Source organism: Phycodurus eques, chromosome 16, assembly GCF_024500275.1.
Source record: "Phycodurus eques isolate BA_2022a chromosome 16, UOR_Pequ_1.1, whole genome shotgun sequence".
In the NCBI taxonomy this organism is placed as follows: domain Eukaryota; kingdom Metazoa; phylum Chordata; class Actinopteri; order Syngnathiformes; family Syngnathidae; genus Phycodurus; species Phycodurus eques.
The window spans coordinates 1,472,077-1,499,344 of NC_084540.1; the positions used below are offsets into that span (position 1 = coordinate 1,472,077).

The 27,268-nt window shown below is 45.0% G+C and overlaps 1 protein-coding gene and 1 long non-coding RNA gene across 10 annotated transcripts in view; one reads left to right on the forward strand and one right to left on the reverse strand.

Moving 5' to 3' along the window:
* Positions 1-2,321: 2,321 nt before the first annotated feature.
* The window catches only part of LOC133415443 (protein TANC2-like), a 40,232-nt gene continuing 15,285 nt past the window's right edge, over positions 2,322-27,268 (forward strand). For 2 of the 7 annotated variants that reach the window (XM_061701505.1, XM_061701506.1), the window contains exons 1-8: positions 17,920-18,625; positions 22,233-22,372; positions 22,778-22,940; positions 23,248-23,568; positions 25,147-25,272; positions 25,341-25,607; positions 26,192-26,319; positions 27,037-27,268. In XM_061701505.1, the coding sequence (XP_061557489.1) occupies positions 18,346-18,625; positions 22,233-22,372; positions 22,778-22,940; positions 23,248-23,568; positions 25,147-25,272; positions 25,341-25,607; positions 26,192-26,319; positions 27,037-27,268 (1,657 nt within the window). In that variant the 5' untranslated portion in view covers positions 17,920-18,345. The other 5 variants (XM_061701507.1, XM_061701508.1, XM_061701510.1 and 2 more) reach the window with 5 other exon arrangements.
* On the reverse strand, positions 18,711-24,537 carry LOC133415446 (uncharacterized). 3 transcript variants are annotated; one of them, XR_009770125.1, is made up of 3 exons: positions 24,417-24,537; positions 21,518-22,552; positions 18,711-19,654 (listed from the first exon to the last, which is right to left on the reverse strand). It is a non-coding gene; the product is annotated as an uncharacterized LOC133415446 (long non-coding RNA). The 3 variants fall into 3 exon arrangements; XR_009770124.1 differs by having other exon boundaries at positions 23,325-24,537; XR_009770126.1 differs by having other exon boundaries at positions 21,201-22,552; positions 23,325-24,537.

Here is a 27,268-nt window from a genome sequence, read left to right on the forward strand (position 1 = left end):
AGGGCCGGAAGTACAGTATTTTACCTGTATGCACCCCAAAGGATTTTGAAATAAAGCAATCAAAATGTAATGTGTAGGCTTTTCAGCTTTAAGAGTTTTCACAAAGATTATATTTACACTTCTATCGTGATCAGGGCGGGCAGCCCAGTGGCCAAGTGGTCACACGTCTGCTGAAGTTTTGTCTCATATTCACCTTTGGATCTGAAAGCCAAAGAAAAACAATTGGCGTTCCAATACTTTTGGAGGGGACTGTTGTAACAGAAAGCAGCAGCCCATAAAAAATGACAGACCCAGACTGTCGAGTTCAAGCTAAGCATACAATGAGAAGCTGCAGGGAGACATCCAAGCACAAATATCGCACAGCAGGACAAAAGCAAGGGGAACGTGAGAGGAACGCGGCAGGTGTGGGAAAAGGGCGCACTTCCAAAATACTGATCAACTTCTGCGAACTAACCTTAGACATCGTTTGCCTTGCAATTAACAGAACTGGTAGCACGACTTCTACTGTCTTGTCGTTTCCAAGTACGGCTCCTCGTCGTAGCTCAGTTAACTTTGCTGACTAATCTGCCTGAACAAATATTTGATGGTTTCTTTAGTCTGCGACCCTTTGACCCAGTTGACTTTTCACTTGAATCAACAGCAGTTGAAATGCGCACATTAAGTTTGGATTAAAATTCTAAGGATTTTTTGACCCGGGTGAATAAAAGGGTAGGAAGTAAAGTATATCTTTAACTCTATGTGTGTTTATGATATGCGCATCAGTACCAGGAAGTATGATGAATCCATCATGGGCCTGGCATGAGGCCCGTCAGCAAGGCACTTAGAAATATTACATCAACACATGGCTTGGCGGCACGGTGGCCGACCGGCTAGAGCGTCAGCCTCACGGTTCTGAGGACCGGGGTTCAATCCCCGGCCCCGCCTGTGTGGAGTTTGCATGTTCTCCCCGTGCCTGCGTGGCTTTTCTCCGGGCGCTCCGGTTTCCTCCCGCATCCCAAAAACGTGCATAAATTGGAGACTTGAAATTGCCCGTAGGTGTGAGTGCGGATGGTTGTTTGTTTCTTTGTGCCCTGCGATTGGCTGGCAACCGGTTCAGGGCGTACCCCGCCTCCTGCCCGATGATAGCTGGGATAGGCTCCGGCGTGCCCGCGACCCGCGTGAGGAGAAGCGGCTCAGAAAATGGATGGATGGACACGGTTTTCGAAGTGCATCAGTGTCGATCTCTAATCGTGCGTTTGCGTACATTGCCTGTAAATGTAGCATTACATTACATGCAATAGGCGACATCGAAATGTATTTATGACTGTTAAATAGTCTTCGAATAAATATGTGTGGTAAGCTACTTGCGCAGCCACACGGAAGCGCGGCCGCCATTCTGCACCTACCGCCGACCGCCACCAAACGTCCGATCGCGAGAATTCACGGGCGACGTGGGTTAAGTGTCTTGCCCGAGGACACAATGACGACATGCCACCCGCAACTTTTTTTTAAATCCAGTCCAATCCATTTGTTGTACTGTTGTTGCAGTTCAGTTGTATTTCACTTTGAAGTACAACACATTTACATTGAGTGATTTAGAAATGGGGAGAAGCGGTACAGACAATGGATGGATGGCTGTCTGTTTGGAAAGATGATGTTCAGGTTGACTTTTATATGCAATACATTTTCAAATGTTTTTGGAGTACAGTTGACCTATATTCCAGTGCAGTGTTCATGTTCATTCTGTGCATAATGTTCCAGTGGCTCCCAAAAAATATTTTACAAATAAAACCTCTGCCTTATTTTCCCCACCAATACTAGGCCTGCTATGCCACCGTATTTGAATGTCGGTCATTCCGGTAGTATTTCGGGGATTGCGTTTGAGAACCACTGGCCGAAATGATATCCGGATAGGATCCTATCGCGTAAACGGCTGCCAAGCGGAAGACTTTATAGTAGGTGATGATAAATGATCCGCGATCAATAGTAATGGCAGATATAGAGGGTCTGAAAATCACATTTCGCTTAGGCCAAAAGGGCAGAGGGCACTCGGTTCATTTCATTGTTTTATATCTGTGGCCTCCAAGTGCTTTCGGGCAAATACGAACTGATGAGGGCGTTTTTAGCGATTTACGGTCGCGACGGAAACGTTCAACTGCGAAGGAGCTGCGAAGAATTCGACCGCAAGAGGCCCCCTGACGGTTTTGCTGTTTTACGCTTCATTTATTGTCGGGAGTCGTGGAGCGCGACCGCGCGCGGGCGCGGGCGCGCGCGCACGCCGGCCGAGCGTATTGGCCACACCCCTCTCATGAATAATTCATCATCCTCCCGAGCCCGGAGGAGACCGGAGGAGACGTCAAGCCCAATGTAGCCGCGACCGCTCGGTGGACATTCGCGGCCGCACTCTCGCCGCTCCTTTACCGGCAGGGACGTGAAAGGAGGCGCGGGCGGCGACGAGGGCTTCTGTCGCTGTGAGGGCTTGATGACCGACCTGCCATTAATGACGCCATTTGTACCTCCGCTCAATTCAACACAAATACGCAGGTGACTCACTCGCGGTAGGTTCGATAATACCTTATTTCGCGAATTCTCTCTCTCTCTCTCTCTGTGTGTATGTGTGTGTGTGTGTGTGTGTGTGTGTGTGCGCGCGCGCGCGCGTGTGTTTTCCTTTTCGAGTAAGTAGTGCCATAAAATCAACATTATGGCTACGCCTGGTACGGGATGTCACGACTGTTGCTATTACTATCATATTGTGTGTGTTTTTTTAAAAAATATATTTTATTTTATATCAAGAGCAAATACATGCATGCATCACCGCCGTTAATATTGAATGATTGTGCTTGATGATCTGTGGCCCACAATTGACACAGCTTCTCACTTGTGAATGAAAACAAGCGCACCCCGACCGCCATTATAATTGATGACAATTGCACTTCCCAACTGTTTGCTAATTGTGCACGTGCGAACTTTTCCCGTCTGCCGGTTGCCAGTTGTTTGGATTGGAAACAAATCCTTTGTGGAACATGACGGGATTATCTGACAAATTACAACATAACGCAGCCCTTCCGTCATCTAGATTACAAGAGTGGTTCTTTGTTTGTTTATGTCCGCTATCTATTTGTCCATCCGTCGATAGTTGTATATATCCGAACTGGCATCCATCAGCAACTGTTTATGTATTATTTAGGCAAACCCCCATCGTACGCCCGTCCTTCGTTTATCAACAAACTGTCCGTCCGCCCTTCTACAGTGGGACTCCCAAGCTTGGACAAAAGTACTTCTTCACTTCCTCCATCGACTTCTTTTGACCATAGTCCTCCTTTTTACAAGATAGTATTCGCAAGCGCCACCGAAAGTCAAAGCAAAATCATCAGAACACCAGCAATCTTTCGATGCGGTCTGTGCGATATCCAAAATGTGAATTTGAGGGCATATTGTCGCCGGGATATCGGGGAACAACTCCAAATTGTTCAACCAGCAATGACCACCAAGAGGTCAGCGGGGTCGGACGTGCCAATTTCCCGCGCCGCTGTTCATACCTCTGGGTCATTAAGAGTCTTCAGTCAACCTAGCATGCATATCTTCGGAATGTTGAAGGAAGCCGGCGTCCCCGGAGAACATGCATGCAAACTCTACTCGGGAGACCCCCCGCCGCGAGGTCGACGGCCCGCGCCGCTCCCATCGCATCGACAACAAAAGGATTCCTCGCTCTCCGCGCTGTGACGACGCGATGCGACGTTACAATGATGTTATCATAAGCACACGATGCCGTTGACGGATGCGATGCGTGCAGCGAGATGAAGTAAAGGGGAGCCGCGCGCACCTCGACACGACGTCGCAACGTGTATGCACGCGCCGGCGCTGCTTTGACCGCTAGTTGTGCGTGCAAGAAAAAAGCATTTCCGTATGTACAGTACTCACAATACCGTCAATCTCTCTACATTCCATTTTTGTAGCGGTATTATCGTAGATCGTATATGGCACGGTCTGAGCGCTTGGCGCCTGGCGCGACGTGAGCCACGTTGGCTATTCGGCGGTTTTCAAGAAATAAAGAAATGGTGAATGCAACTGTAAGGCAATCGCAATCTCTTCCAGCGCTATTTGGACGAGGAGATGTTGTTCTCTGACATATTTTGTCCCCTCCCCCCACCGCCCCCCGCCGACTTCTGTTCCTCGACAGTGGCAGTGCAGATGGGTGTAATCCCACGCTAATCTGGCTAACCTTGTAGTCTGTAGTCTGGGTTTAATGTGACTCTGATTAAAATGCCTCCCACCGTGTCGGTCATTAGTTAATGAGATCACGGGCGTGTGCCAATTAAAGGGACGAGGTGCCGCTCTCGAAGTGCAAGGCTTTTGTAATTTCATGATGATTTTATTGAGAGTGATTCTGTTTGGCCACTTGAGCCTCGCTTTGAGTCGGATGTATTTTGTATTCTGTTTGCAGGAATAGCCGTCAAACATAGCGTAGGTTAGGTCTGTTTATTAGCGGACACCGCCGTAGCAGCAATGTGCGTTGAATGATTTAGCGCCCAGGTACGATTTTCCAGATGGAAACGGAGAGTAGAGCGCGAGTCGCTCGACGGTCGTCCTCGATGATCTTTACAGCTTTCCGTTTTGTCGGAGCTAAGGTCCCGCGGCACGATTGTGTGCGCCGTGCGTTTTGAAGACGTCCTTCGCCGTATTTACAGCCCTACGCGGTCCGGTTGTCAGAAGGCTGCCGTGCGGCTCTCAAGCGCATTTTTAAACCGCTGACGTCCTCATAAATGAAAACGTGTGGATTCCTCTTGAATCCAAAGAGGTCCTGCTAGTGTGTTTTGTTTTACAAAGGTGTATACTTGTGAGAATCATATTTGTTCTGAAAACCTGGCATAGAAAGAGCCCATTGTAACATTTTTTTTGTATTTAATCACATCCATGCAAATTATTTAATTTGCCAAGTGCTATGGATGTCAATGTTCTATTCCAATGTCTTCTCTTGAATCACTCGTCAGTGCCTGAGGCTTCTTTTTCTAGCCTACGGTGTAGCTGATCGTAAAAGCCCGGGCATTACGCTAAAATACACCTGCCGGAAACTGCGACCGGAAGTTTTCTTTGGCCTCTATGGTGCAATGCATGCACGTTTCTGTACGCTTAAAAAAAGAGTCGAAGAAGAACTTCGCGATATGACTTTATTAAACTTGTTTTTCCACGTATTAGGAATAATGTACGCCTGCGAGTAATGTTATATTACCTGTCTGTGTGTGTTACTACGGAGTTTGTGTGTGAATATTCGCTATTTGAAGGTAAATCTACCTGTGAATGCTCATTGTAGTTAGCCCATCAATAGGGTTTTCCTTTGAGTGTTAGCATTAAGCTAGCTCGTCTGTAAAACGATGCAATGTCTTGTACTTAAATATACAATGTGTGTCATTCTTTTTGTTGTACATTTAGCTTGACAGTAAACTCCAAATGGGGGTCATTAAACAGTTGATTGAAAACACGTTCATGGAGGGCAGAAGAACGTGCAGTACATCACATTGGCAGCTGGAAGAGACGTAGGACGCGTTCAATTTGCGTTGACAACGCAGGAACTTGCATGCGCAACCCGCGCTGTGGCACATTAGTTGTTTTTCTTCAAGTCCCTGCATGTTTTTTCTCCGCCAAACTGCAAATTCGAGAATCGATAAAGAATCCGATCGTTAAGCAGTATCGAAAATGGAATCTTATCGATTGCCATCCCTATACATGACTGAGAGTCGGGTGAACGTGAACGGCAAACAAATACAAAGGGACTTAACACCCAATGGCTTGTTCACTTTGGGTGGAAGCTTGTGCCGATATGCACGGCAACATCAGACATCGAGATATGAGCTGTCCAAAAGTGTGTGAATGCATCACGCAGTCAAGATAAGCAGTAGGTGGTGCTCATTCTCCAGTCAGGTGGAACCGCAGCACTCACTTAAGCTTGAGCGTATTGCCACATGGTGCTTTTGTTTCCACTTTCTAAGAGTGTTCAAATGGAAAAAAAAAAAATATATATATATATATATATATATATATATATATTTAGACAGGACATCGCTAATAATGGTAAATAGGAGCACACGCAAGACATGTCAAAACGCAAAGTCCCTCAATTGTGCACGTGTGGGCAGAGTGAGGTCGTCGTGAGTGTTTGCAGGAAGTTGGGACTCCTGGGAGAGCTATAAGACTGCTAGTATGCATGAGCCAGTTTTTAAAAAAAATGTCTTTTCTTTAAATTGACTGCAGCTTTCTGCGTTATCCCCCCCAATTTGAGAGAGGCGTTGATTCTCTTAATTGTCACCGTGGGACTGCAATTTAGGATACTCTTCAAGCGCATTAGTTTATATGAAGAGGTGTTGCTAATCGTTTGTAACTTCATTCACATACAACCGTGCGAGGAATTAAGAGTATTGGTAGTAGTATGGGCAGGATTTGTTTTGTATCAACAAGTAAAACAGATTTTGCATGCCTACTAATTTATGACTGTTGTTTTTTTTTTTTTTACTGTGCTCTTACCACTATTTATCTGTGGAATCATCAAAAGTCAATTGAAAAATAGTTGCAATACTTCCCCCTCTCACGTGCACTATTGACTGTACTTGTATTCCTCCTCCATCATTTGCCGTCTTCATTGGCAAATCGACCCCTACGGTAGTACTCTTATGCGAACATCTCATGTTCGTCGTTTTTTCAGTCTTTGTGATAAGCACGACCAGGCAGCTCTGCTGAAAGGGCCCGCTCTCCGGTTGCGCCTGGTATTTTGCATCCCGTTTTTCCTGTTGTGATTGCTTGAACCCCTTGAGGACAGTCCATAGCGTTGCCGTTTACAGCTCAGCTGGAGCCGTGCGAGATGTAAGGCCCATACTGCCTCTCAAAATATATTTGGTCAGTGTGCAAATGAAACGAAATTGCGAATGCTCTTTTGTATGTTTATTTTGTTTTCCACAAGTCAACCACAAATGTGTCCGTGTTGCATGTTGTGTGAATATCTGACATAAATTAAATCCATCCTTCCATTTTCCGTATCGCTTCTCCTCACGCGGGTCGCGGGCGTGTCGGAGCCTATCCGAGCTATCGTTGGGCGAGAGGCGGGGTACACCCTGAAGCGGTTGCCAGCCAATCGCAGGGCACATTTAAGCAAACAACCGTTCGCACTCACATTCATACCTATGGGCAATTTAGAGTTTTCAGCTAACCAACCGTACTTGAGTAAGAGTAAGAAAGCACTCTGAAAAATCTTTGTAAAATAACAAATGAAGGCAAATTCAGGCCCAAAAAATGTTATGATACGATATTTTTTCGACTTGTTAAACAGCACAATACTGTAGGCTGACCAGGCAGATTACAAAAACAGGAACAAGGCTGCATTGGCTATAAAAAGTATACACACCCCTGTTCAAATGCCAGGTTTTTGTGTTGTAAAAGAATTTTGACCAAGATCAATCCGTTTAAAACTTTTCCCACCATGAATGTGCCCTAGAATTTGTACAGCTCAACTGATTTATTTTGGTGTCTTTTTGAGAGGGGAGCTAAAAATAAACTTGAATGGGATTGACTCGGACTTGACGTCTAACTTGCTGCCTTCTGGGCCGCCAGGGCACCACGGCAAAAGAGATGACCAGTGAAAACAACTGGTCTTTTACCTGGTTAAATATAGCTTCAATGAAATAAATACAAATGCATCTGGTCGCACAAGGATGCACTCCCTCTTCTAACTGGCATGTGGCGGGGTTCAGAAGTAACAGCTCACGTTTGACTCCTGTTCAATGGGAGTTCACACACACACACACACACTCGCCACCATTTCAATTTGGAAGTGGGGGGGAAAAAAACGACAACATGTGGAGAAGGCGTAACAAAAACATTTGCGTTATCCACTGCTATGACTGAATGAAGAAGCTGTTTGCTGACCAGATTTAAAAAGTGTGTGTGTGTGTGTGCGAGCGAGAGAGAGAGAGAGAGATAGAACAAGATGCATGTTTAACAGTTACTTGTGACCATAAAATACAGACTCTTTCCAAAAAAAATTAATATCATGGAAAAGTTCATTTACTTCCATAATTCCATTCAAAAACTTCAACTTTCATAGATTATATCTGCAGGGCCCACAATTTAAACAATTAAAAGTATTTCTTTATTTTTTACAAAATTTGGGCTTCCAGCTCATAAAACCCACGAAATTAGGAATTCAAAAAATTAGAATACTGTAAAGAAATCCCCATTTACTTCTCCGTTTTTGTAGAAAAAAGAAAGAGAAAGCCTTTAGGGTCACATGAAATCAATCAAAATATGGTACTTTGAAAACCGATTTGTTCATCTTCAATACTTGACGTCACTGTGGTAATCCCGGTGGGTTGGAGCAACGGCGCTTGACGTGGAAGTCGAAAACGAAAGACTAAAAACGAAAGGTCACGCGCAATTATTGATAAATGAAAGTAGCGAGCGGCATGTAGATTATTGTAATGGAGTCAAAGTACCATTTCTTCTTAACACAAATAGTCAAGTAAAAGTAGAAAGTATGCTCCATTAAAACTACTCTGACAAGTAGCATGTATCCCTTGAGTGTTACTTGAGTAAATGTAGCACGTTCCTACCCACCTCCGCCTACCGTGCATGTTTCTGGGATGTGGGAGGTAGCTGGAGTACGTGGAGAAACCCCACGGAGCCACGGGGGAGAACACGCCAGCTCCACTCAGAACTTTGCGGCAGGGCAAATCCGTCGGCCGCCGAGAAATCACGGTCATATTAGTTTTTGAAATTATTATTGCTGTTTGTTTTATGTTTTTATTATAGAGGTTAAGTACATTTTAATAGGCGTTCCGATCATTTGCATATAAATGCAAATGCATATATAAATACATTTGCAGCCGATGTCGGATTAAATCGTTGTTGGGGCAGTAATCGGGTCGTCCGTCTGTGCTGTCAAAGGAAGACATTGATAAAGTTGGCAGGATGACCCAAAAAAGGTAGAATCTTTATGGTGACGATTGGTTCGATGTGAATAGAAGAATTTACATCAAGCGTTTCAGTCACTACGGCATTAATGGAACCCTCCACCCCCCCAGAATCGTAATCACGCTGCCCATCTGTTCGACATCCTCCATGAACCAGGAAGTAGCTTGCTAACGAACGCAAAGATGGACAAACAAACACTAATTTGACATTGTAGTTAATAATGGTTATTTTAGCATTGCTGAAATGATCATGTCTAATGGTGGCCTTGTATTTTTGTAAAGGATTGTACAGTTGACCAATAAATGGCTGTGTTAGAAGTGATTCTTCAAACATTTTGCCATTATTCCTCTCTACAGATTTGTGACAAATCTTAATATTAGACCTTTGGAACAACCATAAAGCCTAAAAAGAAATGCCATGGAATATATTAAAGCCTTGTGTTGTTGTTGTTGTTGTTTTTTGCATCGTCATTAGCATATAGTCCAAACAGAGGGTGGGGGATTCAGCCAAATCTGTCCGAGCCCACCCTTTCTATTGCTAACAAGGATGTAGGAGGTCACATAGAGCAGTAACTGACGACAGATGGTGTGTGTGTGCGCGTGTGTGCGTGTGTGTGTGTGTGTGTGTGTGTGTGTGTGTGATTTACACGAATGAGCTTTACGCCATGCCAGCACTGAGTCATGTTTGCTCGCTCCAGACTGCCACGAGTGACTCAGGGATAAGACATGAAATCGGTTCCTGTAATTCCCGCATCTGTCGTTAACGACCGAAACCTCAACAGGACGTGACCGGAGGGGGGGCAGAGATGCTGGCTTTTTATCAAGATGAATGTGCAGTCAGTGCTCATGGTACAGACCCAGGAAGCCAAGAACAGCCTCGTCTCTGTAGCACCTTTGGGCAGTGGCTCAAAACCTCTGCTTCGCTGTAACTCGGTTTACTCGTTGAGCAATCGCCCTCCCATTGCGGGGGGTTATGTTCCAGACTATAGCCACATAAGTCAAAGACCGTCTTTGAAATACACCCTGGGCATGTTTTTATAGAATTTACGATACTTTGAAAACAATGCAAACCAATTCAGCTGTAAAAAAATAGAATAACAACTGTAACGACACCAAAGAATCTGCGCTATAGCGGAAGCGTGAACCACGATTTAGCTGGGGATTACTGTATATCAAATCAAATTTCCCGATTAAAAGAAATTCCAATGCCATTAATCTGTTATAGCCCCCCACCACCGCAATTTTATTGTTAAAATGCTTTTGAGTAAGAAAATAGCCCCGTTATTGTACATTATACATATAAAACCTACTGGAAAAGAATGGAAAGAAATAAACTGGTTTTATCAAGTGTAAGCCGAAAGTCACACACACAAACAGGCGCTGTTGCATTCATGTGGTGTGCGCCTTTAAGGAAACGTGACCTAGCGAACGACCACATGCAGCTCTGACTCGAGCTGCATGTGGTCGTTTAGCGTGCGGTTAGCTCAGCGGGAGCATCTCCTCCCTGCTCCTCGCCAGTCTTTTCAGTTTAGATTTGTGTGTTTGACTACTAAGTAAACCGTTAAATAAACGGCGCATCTGTGGCAATCTGAAGCACACTGAGTTGCAATAAAAACATTGAAAAAAAAAATACTAATAATTGGCTCGGAACACAAAGCAAAAGAGTTATGGGCTTGGTCGAGCGTCAGCTCATACCTCGAAAAACTCTGAAGCTGGGCCACTCTCGAGTTAAAGTACCATCGTACTAAATAGATATATAGTACAGTATAATGAGCGTACCAGTGAATTTCCCAAGAAAGAAATATGTTGTTTTTGCTCGTCAAAGTGTATCAAATGCGATCATTATATTGTACGTATGTCACATTCAGCCAGACTCAATAGTGTCTTGCTCTATTTTCCAACCACCGTGTAATTTGTCTTCAGTGCATTTAGAAAGCCTTTTCTTTCCTGTGCTGGCATATTCATATACAAGCCCAATTCCAATGAAGTTGGGACCTTGTGTTAAACCTAAATAATAAACCGAATACAATGATTTGCATTATGAAGCGCAAAACGCGACAACGACGAACGGCCGAAGCTGTACGTCGAGCAAGAATGGGAAAGAATTCCACCTCCAAAGCTTCAACAATTCGTGTCCTCGCTTCCCAAACGTTTATTGGATGTTGTTCAAAGAAAAGGTGATGTAACACCGTGGTAAACATGAGCCTGTCATGAGCTTTTTTGAAACGCGTTGCAGCCATCAAAGACTATTTGCTAAAAACAATCCAGTGTATCAGTTTGAACATGAAATATCTTGCCTTTGTAGTGTATTCAATGAAATATAGGTCGAACATGATTTGCAAATCATTGTATTCTGTTTTTATTTATGTTTAATACAACGTCCCAACTTCATTGGAATTGGGGTTGTGTATATATAATGTGTGTGTGTGTGTGGGTGGGTGGATACCGCTTTGATTTTCACACTCGGGCCTATCTTTTCCTGCCACTTTGTCATTGAGGATTAGCACACTGACACACATTACACACACGCAACAATAAGATAGCTACTGCATATTATAGCCAAGACATACGATGACAACTAGTCACTGCAATTAGGATTTTGTGGAAGAGCTCTCAGACGGGGATTATGTCTATTCCTAGACCGAGCATGCAAATGCTGGTGGTGTTTTATAGGATTTGGACCTGGGATGCATGGTGGTTTCATTTCAGCGCTGTACAGGTTGCCATCAATCGTTCTTCATGCTTCGGGGGATTATTGAGCTAAGCGCTGTTCAAGAATTGTATTCACTTTGAATGATGTCTGATAGCAGAGTGGCGAGGTCAAAGCTTAAATGGGTGCGTGTTCCTTTGCTCTGTCTGCTAAGCCACGGTTTTTAACCTGATTTCTTTGGATTTTTTTTTTTTGGGTCCAAAAAAGAATTACCGGGTTTATATTCCTTGTCAGAGCAGGCATACTTTGACACCGATTCTCAGTCTGTCAAGAATTCAGTCCAAGGTCCTATTTTTGATTGCGGTCCTCACTGACAAAAACAGTTTTCTAGTTTTAGACATAGTATTTGGCGTACAATACAAACAAATAAAGGTAGCGCAGCAAGAGGAAACCAATGTCGTTGAGGTAATGTTGAAAAGTGGACATGAAAAAAACGTGACCGGTTGAATGAATGCTAGACTGTCATAATAGTCTAAAGGTGCTTCAAGAGAAGTGGACTGTGATGGACTACGACGTTCTGGAACTTGCAGTGAACATTATGCTGTCATATGTAAACGGTGACCTATCAATGGATTATTTTACAAGCAATGCATACAATGTAGATAACATCGGTGCTTTCTATATAAACTTAGCGATTTGATCTTGACGGTGTTACAGTTTCCTTTGCAAGCCTGCGGACTCCAATACGAAGAATAAACACAAATTCAAGACAACAGATGATCCATCATTTCAAGTGACAATCAACAACCGGCAGGGTGGAACAAAGAAAAAGGAGAACAACGAGCAAATTGTCAGAATGTAAACAAGTGAAGAGATTATAAGAGACTTAACGGAATCAAGATAATAAGACGCGTAGCTGATTTGTTCTATAATGCGAAGTACCAACTATATCAACTGATACAAGTAACAGTCCAGATGGGACTTGGACAGGTTGTGCATTGTAATTCAGGACTGCGTGTTAATGAAAGTTGCTGAAACAAAACAAAGCTCTAAGGGGGACATAAAGCACTGTGAGAGAACCTTTGCACTGCAGCAGATGGATACAGAAGCTTCAGCAAAAAAGAAGGAATATGCAGACGGGTCTAAAATATACCCCAAACAACTGTTCAGCTGGGAAGGACCCCCTAAAACCCTGTTGACCCAGCGTCATCATTCTCGCAGAGCATAAGCTAACGGAGTCAATATTTTGGAATGTACTTTTGATGGGCCACAGTAGGAAGATGTACCAGTAAGAACAGTTGAATTGTGAATGTTTGGGAGCGCATGTAACCACAGATTATCTGCATAGGATATAATTGCTATCTTAATAAATCCACAATCGTTTTTCATTGAAAACCTATCAAATCAGTTTGTGGAGCGGTATGCACCAAAACAAAGCCTTAAATAGTAAAAAAAAAAAAAGTAGATGGCGACACAATATCTGTCAGCCTGACCAGCAACTTGTCTCAACAACTTGAATCGAGAAGAACACGGAAGCGGCGGCACGGTGGACGACCGGATAGAGCGTCTGCCTCACGGTTCGGAGGTCCGGGGTTCAGTTCCCGGCCTCGCGCGTGTGGCGTTTGCATGTTCTCCCCGTGCCTGCGTGGCACTCCGCTTTCCTCCCACATCCCCAAAACATGCGTGCTAGGTTCATTGAAGTCTCTAAATTGCCCGTCGGTGCGGATGGGTGTTTGTTTGTATGTGCCCTGCGATTGGCGGGCGACCGGCTCTGGGTGTACCCCGCCTCCTGCCCGATGACAGCTGGGATAGGCTCCAGCACGCCCGCGACCCCGTTGAGGTTAAGCGGCTCAGACAATGGATGGGTGGAAGAACATGGACGCGCGGTGAAAGCTTGGTTAGCACGTCTACTTGACAGTTCTGAGGTTCAAGGTTCGAATATTCTTGTGTGACACTTCTCTCACTTTTCCCCTTTGTATCAGATTTTTTTGCATAAAGCTTTTTGGATGTACATCATGATACATCATCTTATTTCCTGTTATCTGTGATGGATCAGCAATAAGTGGAAAAGCAGGCAGTTCTCAGTTTCTCCGCCTCCGCTTTACAATGCGACGTGGTTTTGTGGTGAAGAGCTGATCCTTAGCGCATCAAATGAAGGCTTCGCGTCGTCATCTGCTGCCTCATCTTGCTTTTTTGTAAATATCACAGATGTCTGTCGAGATACTGTGCGATTCATATGTCAGATGCATTTGGGCAAGATGAAACAATGATGTGATGTATGAACATTTCTTAATCGTTGATCATCTCTTGACAGGAAGCGCATCGTGAGCGATCATGTTCCGAAACAGTCTGAAGATGTTGCTGGGAAGCAAAAGCCGCAAGAACAATGGTGGTCAGTGTCACTGTGCGTCATTACGAATCTTGTGAAACACATCTTTTATTGTGCAGCCGTTTTTACAGAAATACAAGATACACACATATATAGCGTTAATATATATTACACTTCTCGAGTGTGTGTGTGTAGTAGTGTAATCGCCTCACGCTCTAGAGTCAGCATTCTAACCAGCAGCACCCTGAGAGCAAGTATGAATACAATGAAAGCATGTTTGACCGCCGTGCTGTAACGGGATGATACCAGACTGTATTATACATGTGTGACACATTTTCTACCCCGAGATCTGGCAGCATAACTTTCATTCAATGCCTAATAATTGAAACAATGTTAAGCTCCGATGGTTTTACCTTCAGAAGATATGTGGCATACGGTATTTCAATCTTTCTGTTCTCTTGACAGGCGGCGGGACTATTGAGTCCACGAGCTCAGAGACCAGACTGACAGAAGGATTTACTCGTTCTCTTCCTTCCTCTCCTCTTAACATTCGACAAGCCAAGAGAACAACTGGTAAGTCTGTCTTTTTGTCAAGAGAACGGCAAAGGAGCCAGAAACACTCTGGACTTCAGGCAGGGAAGGGGCCATCTGTCAGTCCATCCATTTTCTATATTGCCATCATGTTGATGGTCACGGGGGGGGCTGCAGCCTATCCCAGAAGATTAAGGGTGGGAGGTGGGGTACACCCTTGACATACCACCAGTCAATCATCGGGCGGACACGCAGAGGCAGACAAGCATTCACTTCGAATGTAATGTCTTCAATGAATCTACCTGTGGGAGGAAGCCAGATGAACCAAAATGCGGTGGCCAGAACAACCTCCTTTAGTGGACTGTTTGGGAAATATAATAGGGAAAGTAAGCTAGCTGAAGATCATTTTTTCTGGGACGACAAGACCAACCTTCAGAATGTTGAAGGTTCGATGATTTGTCCTGCCCTGCGATTGGCTGGCAACCGGTTCAGGGATAGCTGGGATAGGCTCCGGCACTCCCGCGACTCCTGTGAGGACAAGCGGGATGGATGGATGGATGACTGCAACTCGTGTGTCTCTTGAGCAGTTTGAATGTGCTTGACTGAGTAGTTTTGCTCAGGATAATTTTGGCCTTAACGTACAACTAGTGAGCATTCAGTATATCGGCATTAGCTCCAATCCAAATGTCGATGAGTTGAGGTAATAAAGCGTGATATTTGGTGTCAGATGAAAAACTCCAATGCACAGCTGCCTTTTAGATGAGGTTGAACTTCCCAGAGGAACTTCCCCTCCCTATCTGTGTCTCTGTCTTGACTCCCATACAGCTGTGTGCCTGTTATATTGTGTCTGGTAAAAGGGGGCGGCGTGAACTTTGACCCCTCATTATCCTTAGTGAGAGATAAAACCCAGACCATGTAAGACACCCCTTGTCACCCTCTCCTGCTTCTGCTCCCCTTCCTCCTCCGCAGGGTCGATTTGACACACTTGTACTAAATCGTCCCGTGTGCAGTCTCAGACTTTGTCAAAACAGGAACATCAGAAAAGCACTTACTGTCCATGAGTTCATACCGCTAATCGTCGTTGACTCAACTCACCTACTCTTTCACATAGCAACAGCGAGTATAGCAATTGATGTAGAGTGTGAAATTGAAAGTGGATTTTGTTGAAATCCCAGAAAAGTAAGTGGACCCGTCATGCACTCGAGTGCTTTGTATTGCTGTTGGGTAATCTGTGGACCGTAGAAGCTTCTGTTGGCCCGCATTCTTTTACACAGAGTCGGCCAATCAAAAAAGCCTAAAGAACAGCATTGGTGGCATTGTGATAAAACCCAGCAATCCAGTATTTGTGCAGTCAATGACAATGTGCTCTCTTATAAAAAACAAAAGTTAGATGGAATGATAAGATGCAAAGCCATTACATCGTTTCAGGTTGGCAACTCCCACTTTACAGTATTATTTTTGACAACACATCACTATGTCAGTATTGGGATCCCTGTCAAGTGAAAATGTCTAAATTTGACACAAGAAAGAGCTGACGTGTCCCAGTCCCTACATGTTTGAGCTGCGAAAATATATCTGCTTAAAGCCTCCGGTGGCTGGAATAAAAGCCACCGGGTCGCCGCAGGGCGTTCAACAGTCAATCGGAAAAAAAACGTGGCTTGTAAGCGAGAGCGAGCCGGCTGGCGGCCGCCGGGGCGCTGCCGAGCCGTTCCCATACGGTATATATAGATATTCATTCATTTTCTGAGCCGCTTCTCCTCACGCGGGTCGCGGGCGTGCTGGAGCCAATCCCAGCTGTCATCGGGCGGGAGGCGGGGTACAGCCTGAACCGGTCGCCAGCCAATCGCAGGGCACATAGGAACAAACAACCATTCGCACTCACAGTCACGCCTACGGGCAATTTAGAGTCTCCAATTCATGCATGTTTTTGGGATGCGGGAGGAAACCGGAGTGCCCGGAGAAAACCCACGCAGGCACGGGGAGAACATGCAAACTCCACACAGGCGGGGCCGGGGATGGAACTATATATATATATATATATATATATATATATATATATATATATATATATATATATACACACACACACACACACACACACACTTTTCGATAAACTGTACTTGTCCAAGTACTTTAAATGCACTGTACCTTTCACTTGTACTTGAGTATTTATGTGAAGAAGCATCGATACGTTTACTCCGTTACAATGATCGACATGTCGTTCGCTAATTTCATGTCTCCATTCTTGCGCGTGCGCATCTACTTTTTAGACTCCACCTTCGACTTCCGCATAGGGCGCCCGTTGCGCCGATTCCACCGCAGTGACATTGGACTCAAATCCACCAATCAAACGACACAAGGCATTACTCATTGATGAAACACAGGTTCAGAAGATTGAGATTGCGATGAAGATCATGTTTACGTATTGGAACGAGCAGCGAGAGCGGACCCGCAGCATGTGGATAATTAATAGATCACGGAATAGGATGGAGGATGTCTTGATTGAAAGCCTTTTTGTGATATCGTTCCAATGTTACTGTAATCACTTACGTCTCTGGACAGTGGAGACGGAAATGAAAATTGAGCAATACAGTTGTATTGGTTTGCTGTCAGCGTGGTTGTCATTACACGGAGCAGTGTATTATCCATTCAATAAAAAAAATACTTTCACACGAAACCGTTAACCGTTTCGGATGATAAGAAGACGTTGAGTGCATACATTACATTCATGACAGCGTGTGTGACCTGCATCTTTGGGTTGGCGGTAATATTATCCTGAAACGTTCGGAAAATAGTATTCTAATCTGTTTTCCTTTACTTCTTGCTCTTTTAGTCATTATTTCCCCTATGTCTTGTTATTTTAAACTTACATCAAACACGGTTAACAAGTACTGTTTTACCTGTAAAATGATTGTTCTTCATTATGTTCCCCGAAATGTACTATCAATGTGCCTTCATCATTTTACGATGTGATGGTTTCTATCAGTGCAGGGTGTCGAAAAGTTATTTTTTTTTCTGGAATAAAGTGCATTCGTGGTTGGATGGTTCTTTATATGTTGTTAAAGAAAAATGAGCCGTTTGTCTGGTTAAGTGTTTCGCCTTCTTAAAGAGAAGAAAGCAAATTGCCCCGTGTGGAGCGACTCCTGCAATCCGGCCCTCTTTCTCCTTCGTGTATGTGTGTGTTTTGGTTGGAGGAGGGGAGTTTTGATTTGCGCTGCAGTCAGACGAGAGAGATCGTCTTTCAGGCCAGATATTTAGGCTCTGCCGTGGAGAGAGAGAGAGAGAGAGAGAAAATGGAAGACTTGAAGACATTACTTGTTTACTCGCAGAAGATGATCTTCATCCCAACTTGAGCCTGACTTATTGTTTTCTTCTTGATGAAGTGTTCGGCAGATCTACCCGTGGATTCGAATGGTTTGCACTTTAGACTAAAAGAAGAAGTGGACACCCCCCTGATCTGGTCTGATGTGAGTTGCGCTCAACTTAAAAAAAACTCTATCCATGAGTGCGTGGACATTCGATTCACTGACCATTAACTCTCCTGCTTACAGACTGTTTTCATTGTGCCTCTGTGGAGTTTAAGCGAGAGTATCTCGAGTGCTTTTCTATTCTTGGAGAGACTCGTTCTCTTATCTTCTTATTCCGTCCATCTGTCCCTCCTTTCGCCTTTGTGTTTTCTGGAGAAGGAGGAGCTCAGCAAATCTGCGGTAGTGCTTATTCTTTTTCGATCACCAACAAATGTTCATGTAGTAATGAAGCCGTGTTGAAGGACCTTTTCTCTTAATTTCATCACACGGACGGAAAGCTCTTTTCTGGGGCAACGACGGCCCTTTGATGTATTGACGGCGCCCCCGCATGGAAACGCTCTGAACCAATTACAACCTGGCCCGTAGCTCGTAATGGACTGCACGGCGGCTATTTTGAAAGCGTGCGCCCGTTCAAGGACCATATGGTGTCGGCACGAGCGGGCCTCGGCGCATCATCGCCCGTGGAGGTTTGCGGAGAGCTGCCATTGCGGGGCGGTCTGCGCCTTCGGCCAGGCCTCCTCCCTTCTGCGAAGCTTGCTGTTTTATGTATGCTGCTGTCTGACCCGCGAGGAAAATGCGGATCTGTGTCGGGATCGGGTCGATCGTTCCGTCAATGGAGCGAGGAGAAACAGGAGAGCAAGATGTGAGGAAGGTGAGAGTGAAGTCTGCCTAATGCTTCATTCATGACATTGTTTCCAAATGAGGTATGTTTACGATGAAAGATGATGTACGTCGAGTTTACTTTCACACCACTTAAATTGGAACGTTACAGAACCGTTTCGGAATCAGAATCATCTTTATTTGCCAAGTATGTCCAAAACACACGAGGAATTTGTCTCCGGCAGCCGGAGCCGCTCTAGTACGGCGGACGGTCAATTTGCAGAACCCTTTGGCGACATAAAGACATTGACAAAAAACAATTGCGCAAAAAGATGCGCAATGCGCAAAAGTCCTCTAGCACTTAGAGCAGTTCCAATGACTAATATTGCAATAGTCCGGTGCACTGAGCATTGTGCAAAGGGCGCTGAGACTTCAAGGTGTGTAGTGGCGCAGTTTCTATACAGGTTTTACACAGTCTCACTGGTTTCTTTTCTCCGTGAATATCAATTCCTTTCATGCCTCACAACAGCGAGTTACGGACACGCAAATGTTTGGGTTAAAGTAAGGTGTTGGAATTGATGTCCTCCATGTACTCATTCTAAATTAGCGACACAACAGATTTCATTTTAGTAATGATAGTCATGGAATCAATAGTAAAATTTAAAGAGTCTTATCTCTAAATCTGGCATTCTAGTTGACCTCGTTTGTTGAGATTTGGGAACAGAAATGCCTGTGTCGCCGGGGTCAATCTGTTCCCATCAAGAAAAACATTCATGAACTCAAACTGGATTTGAAGGTTCAAAAATGGAAAGATAATCGAGCAATGCCTGGATTGCAAGTGGTGTCCCATATCATGAGGCTGGATTCGCGCCGCTTCGAATGAGTCGCCTTACGACACGACGTCAATTCCGTCCGTCCGTTTTCCGAAGCACTCGTCCTCATTAGCATCGTGGGTGAACTGGCGCGGGGTTCACTCGCCAATCGCAGCAGAGCACATATAGACGAATTGCCCTTCACACCGATGGACATCTTCAATGGACTGACTGAAAATGCATGTTTTAGGGATATGGGAGGAAGTACCCTGCAAAAAAAACAAAACACAAAAGAGATCACATGCAAACTCCACACGGGAAGAGCAGAGCCGAGATTTGAACTGCGAGGCAGATGTGCTGCCGACGCATAAGCTATCGTGTTTATAGATCTTCCGGTATGAGAAAAAAAAAAAAAAAAAGTCCCAAAAACATTTGTGCTGAGTCCAGAACCGCTTTCTGCGAAGTCCACTGAGGTCTCGTTTGTTGCCACGCATGAGGTTGTTGTGCGATTTCAACAACAAGTAAGTAAAGTAAAGTAAGATGTCCTCGGCTTTGAGATGGTGTGAAAAGCCCGTCATAAAGAGCACGACGATATGTTGAAAATGGCGCACATTCTTTCTCCATCTGTGATGATTGTTGTTTTTTTTATTCCGGCTTACTTTTTGACGTCTGTGAAGTGGATTGGAGACTGCTTTCGTGGTTTCAGAAAGTAACGTTCGGTGTATTTTTAGAGCGGCTTTAGAAAAGTGTGGGGCAAGAGGTTCGGGCACTGTTCAAACATTTCAAAGCAAGTCAAACCGACTGACACCTGATGCAAGATCGTCGCGGTTTCGTTTAGGTGCTAGTTTCATTTTTACTTTATCAGCCGAGTCACGAAAATAAAATACAACAGTCCTGAAATTGCTGATGGGTAAAAAGCTCCCCCCCAAAAAACAAAAAGGCAAGTCGAGCTAAACTGGAGACAAGATAGAAGAAGCAAGATGAGGAAAAGGAAAAAGCAATGGTTTCCATTTTATTTTTGCACTGCAACTCACACACTCTGTCATTGACTGACCGCACATTACTGTGTGGTCGCACGCACAATGCATTTCTATTATTTAGTCCAGCGGTCATCAATTTATAGCTATAATTATAGACCGTCAAGAGACTGTATGATTTTTCATGCTGCCGCTTACACACACAGGAATGTAGTTGTGCGTGCGTGTGTGTGTGCGTGTATTGTGAGAACATACTGTAATTATGGTGCCTTACCGAGCGGCATCAATGTTTTCATTTAGCGATAAAGACGCGTCTTTGGCCGATTAAAAACTCTATTTCAGTTTGAAATGTGCAAATGAAACCGATACGACGTGGTCAGAAAACCGAGAGCCGAAAGGAACTGCGGTAATCGCTCTCAAATAAGAAGACCCCGTGTGCTGTGCGTTCCACGTTGCTCACACTCGACTGGGGAGAGAATGCAGTTGGGCTTTTTTTCCACTCTGTAATCATTATGCGATATGCGATTTGCCATCAGTAATATGTTTGTTATAAATGATTCTGTTTCTTATAAAGTGTGGACGTGTTGTCCTTTTGAGACCGCGAGTCAGAGAGAGACTTATGGTCCATTGACACAGGACCACTTTTGACTAAACATGGAGAATAACTGTAATTTTGTAATTAGAAATGAGTAGTCATTTATATAACAATTGTGTTTTGGGGACTGAAAATGCAAACTTCCCAAACATCCTTTTGTTCAAATGATCACATTAGCACTCACTCAAAAAGGCTCCTCTTTGAAAACGGATTGCGCCTGAGAAGGTCCCTTTCAAAACGTACCGTAAAAGGCAGGACGCGGGCTGTTGTTGTTTGTGTCGCTCTAGATGATTTTCCAGAAAATTACATTAGCTGCGACAAGCAGAGACACATCACCTCCGAGACTCAAGTGTCTCGATTCAAATGCTGTCCTGCAAATGCATTTGGACAAGGATTTCTTGCTCATATTCACGATACCGGACCTTCACGTGCATCCCCATCGATGAGATGCTTTTCTGCAGGCGATCGCCGTTGTCATCGCTGAAACGTTTGACTCACGTAAAGAGAGAAAAGCTCCCATTTTTACTCTTTCCTTACTGTCTGAATGTATCCTTACTCACTGCAGTTGACAAAAGATGTTTAGTTGGAGACCATCAAATCCTGGTCAGTCCCTTCCATTTGCTGGCAATGGGTGAGACTGCAGTGAAAACAGAAGGATGGTTCAACAGGGGGAAGGGATCGCCTAGCAGAAGAGACAAAATAGTGAGACAAATCTCGAGCTAAATTTGTTCACTCGCCGTCTTGAGAAAAATGGATCTAGTATACGCTGGAGTAGTGAAAAGAGCCCAAGGCTTTCAGGCACTTGGAGGCTTGGCTGTACTCACAAAGTGCAGTGTTTTGGCTGAGATCTCCGATTTAGACGGCCAACAAACAAAATGGTGCATTTAAGGTTGGGTATCATGAAGAAAGCTTCAATGATCATTTCGCACAAACCATCCATATGCAGTCGTCCCAAAACGTAGAGCATTTGAAATCACAGTATTTTGGAGTCACACATTATTGAACAGTACAATTTTGTGTTTTCAGGGCACTAAACTATTAATAATAATAATAATAATAATAATACAAAAAAACAAAAACAAAAAAACACGAAACTAGGACTTGCTTGATAAGGTGGAACAATTACTCTACCTTAAACGATTGTCCGTTAATTAGGCTCATCTAATGACCAGAGCTTGTCTGAGATTGATATCAAACGATCCAGACACAAGAAACGGCATGTAACACCAAGTTGTTTGCATCCATTTTTTTTCCTTTGCCTCTCTACATCTGCAGGTGAAGAGGAGGAGTTAGGACCACCTCCGTCAGTAGACGAGGCAGCCGATGCGCTGATGACCAGACTGGGCTTTTTATTGGGAGAAAAGATTATCAACGAAGAACCTGGGTCACCTCACCATGCCCAAGTCGATGGACGGGTAAGCGCAGACAGGATGTCAGCAAAGCTGTGACCCCAAAAAAGGAGATAGGAGCGCAGTCGCTGGTGCTACTTTGTGACGGTGTGAATGTGAGCGCACGAGTCTATCGAAGTGACCTGCGATTGAAGGGTAACCGCTCCAATGTGTCGTCAGCTCGGATAGACTCCGGTTCCCCGTGACCTGAAGAAGATAAGCGGCACAGAAAATGTCAGAATGGCTCGAAAGGAAAGGCTATATTGTGTTACGAGAATGATGTTTTGATAGAAGGTTCCCTTTCCGTGACCGCTTTACGCTATACGACGCACGACAAGCATATTGACCTCCCGCAAGAAGTAAAGAAAAGAGTTTTCAATGACACTATTATTCCAAATGATGATGTGCCTTGATGCGCTCTCTCTCCAACAGAGGATTTCACCTTCCTCCAGCCTGGACAGCAGCAACACTTCGCCCTCGCCCACACTACCGCCCCCTGCTGGAGTGGAGGGCAACAACAACAACAAACCATCCATCTGTGCCTCTGTCACCTCCCCCACATCAACACTGGAGAGCAGGGATAGTGGAATCATAGGTATGCATGAGACTGTAGACTGATTTAATTCATTTAAAAAAAAAAAAAAAAAAAAACTTCATGGTCTTGGCCCATCTTATTTAGTTTCTGGGACTAAATTAACCCTTGCAGAGCCTCAGGTCCTCCGGTACCGCTCTTTCAGTCCTGTATTAGGGAATCACGTTGTGTTGCTTTTAGAAAGTAAAGGTGCTATATAAATGAAGCGATGAGTAATTGTAGACATCCGTGTCATTTAGAAGGAGAACTTTAAAAAAAAAAAAAAAAAAAAAAAAAAAGTAAATTCATTACAAAGGCAAATATCTTTCAGCTACATTGACCAGCTATTCCGCCGAATCGGCAGCAGAGCGCGACGACGACGCCGCCAAGCGCACCGGCGACGCTTACCAGGACGGCAGCCTCAAACTGTGGAAGCGGGCGGGGCGGCCAGCGGCGGCGTGGACTTCCTCTTCCTGTACGATAGCGACGGGAAGCTCGAACGACGGCTTCCTCTGCAGGGCTGAGGACGACATGGCTTCCACGTACAGCCTTAACAAACTCCACCCAGATTGGGGACAAGACTCCAAGCGCTTGTCTGGATCCACCCACTCCATCCCCCTCTACCTTATGCCTCGCCCCAATTCCGTTGCTGGTAAGATGGACGCATTTCGTGTGCGTCTTTGTATCACTTCCTTGCTGGCCTTCCTGTTAGGAAGGAAATCTATCTCTCCTCAACTTTTGTGAGCTCAAGAGGCGTATTTGGATTTCACGGCACAGGTGATATGCAGTAAGAAATATACACTCTCTCTTTATATATGCAGTGAAGTATATACTGTAGAAGTGTAGATTGTTTTGCAAACTTCCACTCAAGATACTTGCAATGTGAGAAAGAAAGTGTCAATAAATGATTGTGGCTTTTGTTATTAAACAATACGCTACCCTCAATTTGCTATTCACGGAGAGATACATCAGTTCACTCATTTGAGATATATGAAGTCCATCCAGAAAGTGTTGAATCCGTAAAAACCTCCGCTAAATAATAAAGTGGCGCGGTTCAGAGGAAAGAGGAAATGAATCACATAGTGGCCACCTCTTAGAAAAAGAGATCAAGTGCTCATCGCAGAGGATTTCTCCTAAATTCACATTGGGAATGTCAATCTTGCTTATTCTGACTAAACACAGAGGATAGCTGCATTTGTGAAAGCATATTCCTACTTGTTCCTTTCTAAAAACGCCACCTGAACATGTTTTTTTTTCAACCCAATAGGAGTGCTCCGACGTCACGAAAGCACATGAATGAATCTATGCCGGTGTTAGAATTACAAAAGCCGTTACTCGATCCACGTCAACATTTACCGGCAGATCATTTTTGCCTCAAACATTTTGAAAGTATCAAAACAAAGTGAAATCTGGAACGACATGCCTTTCATCGGATGCATGGACACAGATGTCGCCTCGCCCAAAACTTTGAACCGGGGCGTTACGGTAACCGGCTCGTACCTGTATTTAAGATCACAATGTTGGACCGTGCGATCGCGTGCTGCCGAGCTGCCGGTGCACAGTGACCAGTTTCGAAGCATAACGGGTGACGTGCCCTTCCCCTTTCTCCGTGCTCACTGACTCATGAACACTCGGGAAAGGAAGGAAGTAACACGCATGACGTCGAAATCGCACACACACAGGATACGAGGCAGAGTTAGCGCTAACATTCTCTGTGGTGTCGGTTGGCTGTTTTCACACATTTGCGTGAGTTTTCTCTTGCATACGACATGTTTCCAGCGTTTTGGGAAGACCGTTAGACCTTTCTTTCAATTAAGTGGGGACTGCAAATCGTAGCTATGCTGAGGTTTGCACATTTTTGAGACCTCGTTTGCAGGGGTGTTGATGTGCTGTCGCTTTGCCGTGTACACGTGTTCCTCGTGATGGTGTACGCATAATGCAGTGAGGAACAGGGCAAATTAACCTGTATCTTAGTCACAGTGGTTATCATTTATCGTCATCTGTGATGGGATGGAAAAGAAACTACCACCAAACCCAACGTAGTGGTCATGGATCTATGTTCAGAGTTCTTAAAGCAACTCAAATATGATGAAGATGGACCACTATTATTTGTGCTGTGGCGTATTAATCCTCCATTCTTTTGCTCCCGTGCAAGTATCCTGCTGGGATACTAGCCATGTTAGCGGCGCTTAAAGAGCACTCACTGTATTCGTGTATTGTCTTTGTTCAGCCACTAGTTCTGCTCAACTTGAAGATCTGGCCTACCTGGATGACGAGCAAAGGGCCACCCCTTCCAGGGCGTCGCTCAGAATGCCCAGACAGAATTCTGGAAGTCGAAGTCAGCAGGAAAAGAGAGGTAAAGACATCCAACAAAGAATTGGACAAGTAGCACGATAACACGACGCCGTCTTTCCCTCTCCGCAGTTCTCTTGACTCCATATCTTAGCCTGAAGCCCCTCCACTTTGAAATTCCCGGACTGTTGTCTGATTGGAGGTTTACCGGAAGGGAGTGGCTCTTCCAGGAAGTCGACACCTGTCTCTCCAGCGACGACCCCTTAATCAATCAAGGGGTCGTGATTGTCGGAAACATGGGCTTTGGCAAGACGGCCATCGTCGCCCGCCTCGTGTCGCTGAGTTGTCACGGGAGCCGGATGTGGCCGACATCCGCCGGCGTCCGGACGCTGCCCAAATGTGAGCCCAAGCAATTCAATGTATTCTACGACAATTTGTTCCGAACTTTCCGCTGAGGTCGCTTAGAATTTAAATAATCCTGTCCGGAGTCAATTGTTCGCCGCAAAACACGTCGTCATGAGCTATGTCGGTAATGTTTGAATTAACATTTTGTTAGTCGTCGTCATGGGGAAAAGAGAATTGAACCACTGCTAATAATAAAAAGTGTTCATAACAAATTATAATTTTCAAACTGTACGACCATTTAAGAGATCATGCTGCATTCGCAGGCGGCAAAATAAAATCAGAAATAGGTGCTTGTGTACATGAAACAACATTTGGGGGTGAGGTGGGCTTGGGGGGGAAAGTATCAAATGCACAGAGTACCTGAGACAAGAGGCATAAGACCCCCAATGAGTTATCCCACCCGCAAAAACAACCTCGTCCTCCAGAACGAACTGAATCCGCCAGCTTCGTGGCCGACGACTCGACGCACGGCCGAGCCATTCGCTGCAAAAGCCCCGGGATAGGCTGGAAATTAAAACGGCAAAGCAGTGAGATGTAGTTGTTGTTAAGCAGCTGTGCACTTTGACTTTGTATTTCAGGTGCCGAATCCGGCCCCCGTGATTCACTGGGGCGAGGGGGAGCAGATGAAGGAGGAGGGGGCAGCTGCCCAGGGACTCCGGAGGTCAAGAGGAGACAGCGAGAGGCGATGCTGCGGCTCGCGGGACAGGTCGCAACCGTACTTTATACAATGTCGATCTACTGTGTCACAAAAGGAAAAACAGCTCGAGGAACACAGTGATGCCACTCGCGCCAAAACTGCACCGATATACACTATTCCTTCGACCGGTTCTTCGAATAATTTGTACATTTGTACGTGTCTACATCTACGAGATAACAATTAGGCCAATTGTTGTCGAACGCTGATCGTGGGCGATCTGCTACCATTTTAAAAGCGCTCCGCTCTCTTCTGGACCTTTTCCGAGCGTGACTTCCTAACTGCCTCTGAGACTGCAGACGCTTCAGTCGGAGCAGCTGACAACCGTGACGTTCAAGTCAAGACTCCCTTTTTATAGCGGAACATTCTTAAAGCGTTAACCTGGCGTGCGGCTCGAGACCCATTCAATAACACGGAGGGGGTAGGAGTCATGATGTGTACTGCTGACGACTTTTGGCGAGCACTAACGGCATCCGCAGCGTGTTGGAGAATGTCTGTCGGCTAACCCGTTTCTAGCAAACATGGGAACATGCGCAAAGATAAACTCTATTAAAACACTTCTGCTACCTGGATTGAATAACAACACTATGATGTCCTCTATAACTTGCTTACCCATGACAGAGCACATGCAGGTATTTTTCCAACAATGAACTTGATCAACGTGTAAGAAGAAGCAAATTTCCCCGATGACTCTTCGTTAAGATCCGGGATCCCCGTCTCTCTTTGCAGGTCGTTTCCTATCATTTCTGTCAGGCCGATAACTGTCACACGTGTCTGGTACCGGAGTTCGTCCATAACACGGCGGCGATGTTAACCGAAGCCCCTCAGCTGTCGGCGTATCGGGAGCTGCTGCGTCGATCGCCGCAGCTTCAGAGCTCGCTCGGTTTGCGATCCTGCATCCAAGACCCGAGCTCCGCCTTCCAGAAAGGGATTTTAGAACCACTGGATGCTCTTTACAAGG